This window comes from Parus major, unplaced genomic scaffold (assembly GCF_001522545.3).
Source record: "Parus major isolate Abel unplaced genomic scaffold, Parus_major1.1 Scaffold1496, whole genome shotgun sequence".
Taxonomy (NCBI): Eukaryota; Metazoa; Chordata; class Aves; order Passeriformes; family Paridae; genus Parus; species Parus major.
Window position 1 is genome coordinate 1 of NW_015380340.1, and position 1,222 is coordinate 1,222.

General features: G+C 67.3%; 1 protein-coding gene across 1 annotated transcript; it reads left to right on the forward strand.

Moving 5' to 3' along the window:
• Nucleotides 1–6: 6 nt before the first annotated feature.
• On the forward strand, nt 7–1,208 carry LOC107199629 (adenylate cyclase type 3; the record flags this gene model as incomplete). Its single annotated transcript, XM_015616943.1, has 4 exons — nt 7–107; nt 183–344; nt 451–538; nt 1,033–1,208. Coding segments are annotated over exons 2-4 (395 nt in total), but the record flags the coding sequence as incomplete, so codon positions are not given.
• Between the last annotated feature and the right edge of the window lie 14 nt (nt 1,209–1,222).

Sequence of the window (1,222 nt, forward strand, 5' to 3'; positions counted from 1 at the left end):
CTGCGGCTGCGGGACCTGGCCGAGCGCGTGGCGGGCGCGGCGCAGAACGAGCAGGAGCTCAACCAGCTCCTCAACGAGGCCCTGCTGGAGCGCGAATCCATCCAGGCGTGAGTGCCCTTCCCGGTGGGAATCCCCGGGAATTCCGGGAATTCCGGAATTCCGAGGGAGCTCCGCCCCGGCAGGCTGAAGGGCAAGAGCACCTTCCGGTTGTCCATGCGCTTCACCGACCCCGAGATGGAGACGCGCTTCTCGGTGGAGAAGGAGAAGCAGAGCGGCGCCGCCTTCAGCTGCTCCTGCGTCGTCCTCTTCTTCACCGCCCTGGTGGAGGCCGTCATCGACCCCTGGTGGGCTTGGGGACAGCTGGGGGACAGCTGGGGGACAGCTGGGGGACAGCTGGGGGACGGGCGGGTGGCACCGGGTTGTCACCGCCAGGCGTTTCTCTGGTGGCAGGTTGGTGACCAACTACGTGACCTTGGTGGTGGGCGAGGTGCTGCTGCTGGTGCTCACCCTCTGCTCCCTGGCCGCCGTCTTCCCGCGGGTGAGAGACGGGGACAGCCAGAGGGGACACGGGGACAGCCCTGAGGGGACCTGGGGACATCCCAAATGTGACATGGGGACATCCCAGAAGTGACATGGGGACATCCTGGTGATGTTTTGGGGACATCCTGGTGATGACCTGGTGTCACCTCATCCTGGTGATGACCTGGGGACATCCCAAATGTGACCTGGGGACATCCTGGATGTGACCTGGGGACATCCCTGGGGTGCCCTGGGGACATCCCCGAGGTGCCCTGGGGACATCCCGGAGGTGCCCTGGGGACATCCCTGGGGTGACCTGGGAACATCCTGGTGAACATCCTGGTGGTGACCTGGGGACATCCCTGGGGTGACCTGGGGACATCCCCGGGGTGACCTGGAGACATCCCTGGGGTGCCCTGGGGACATCCCTGGGGTGCCCTGGGGACACCCCGGGTGCTCCTCGGGGACGTCGTGGCCGCGGGTGACGGTCCCGCTGTGCTGGTGTCACCGCAGGCTTTCCCCAGGAAGTTGGTGGCCTTCTCCACCTGGATCGACCGGACGCGCTGGGCACGCAACGCCTGGGCCATGGCGGCCATCGCCATCGTCACCGCGGCCGACGTGGTGGACATGGTGGGTGAGGGGACGCGCGGGGACCACGGGCTGGTGGCCAAAGGGACATCGGGGCCACCGTGGAGGGGTGGCT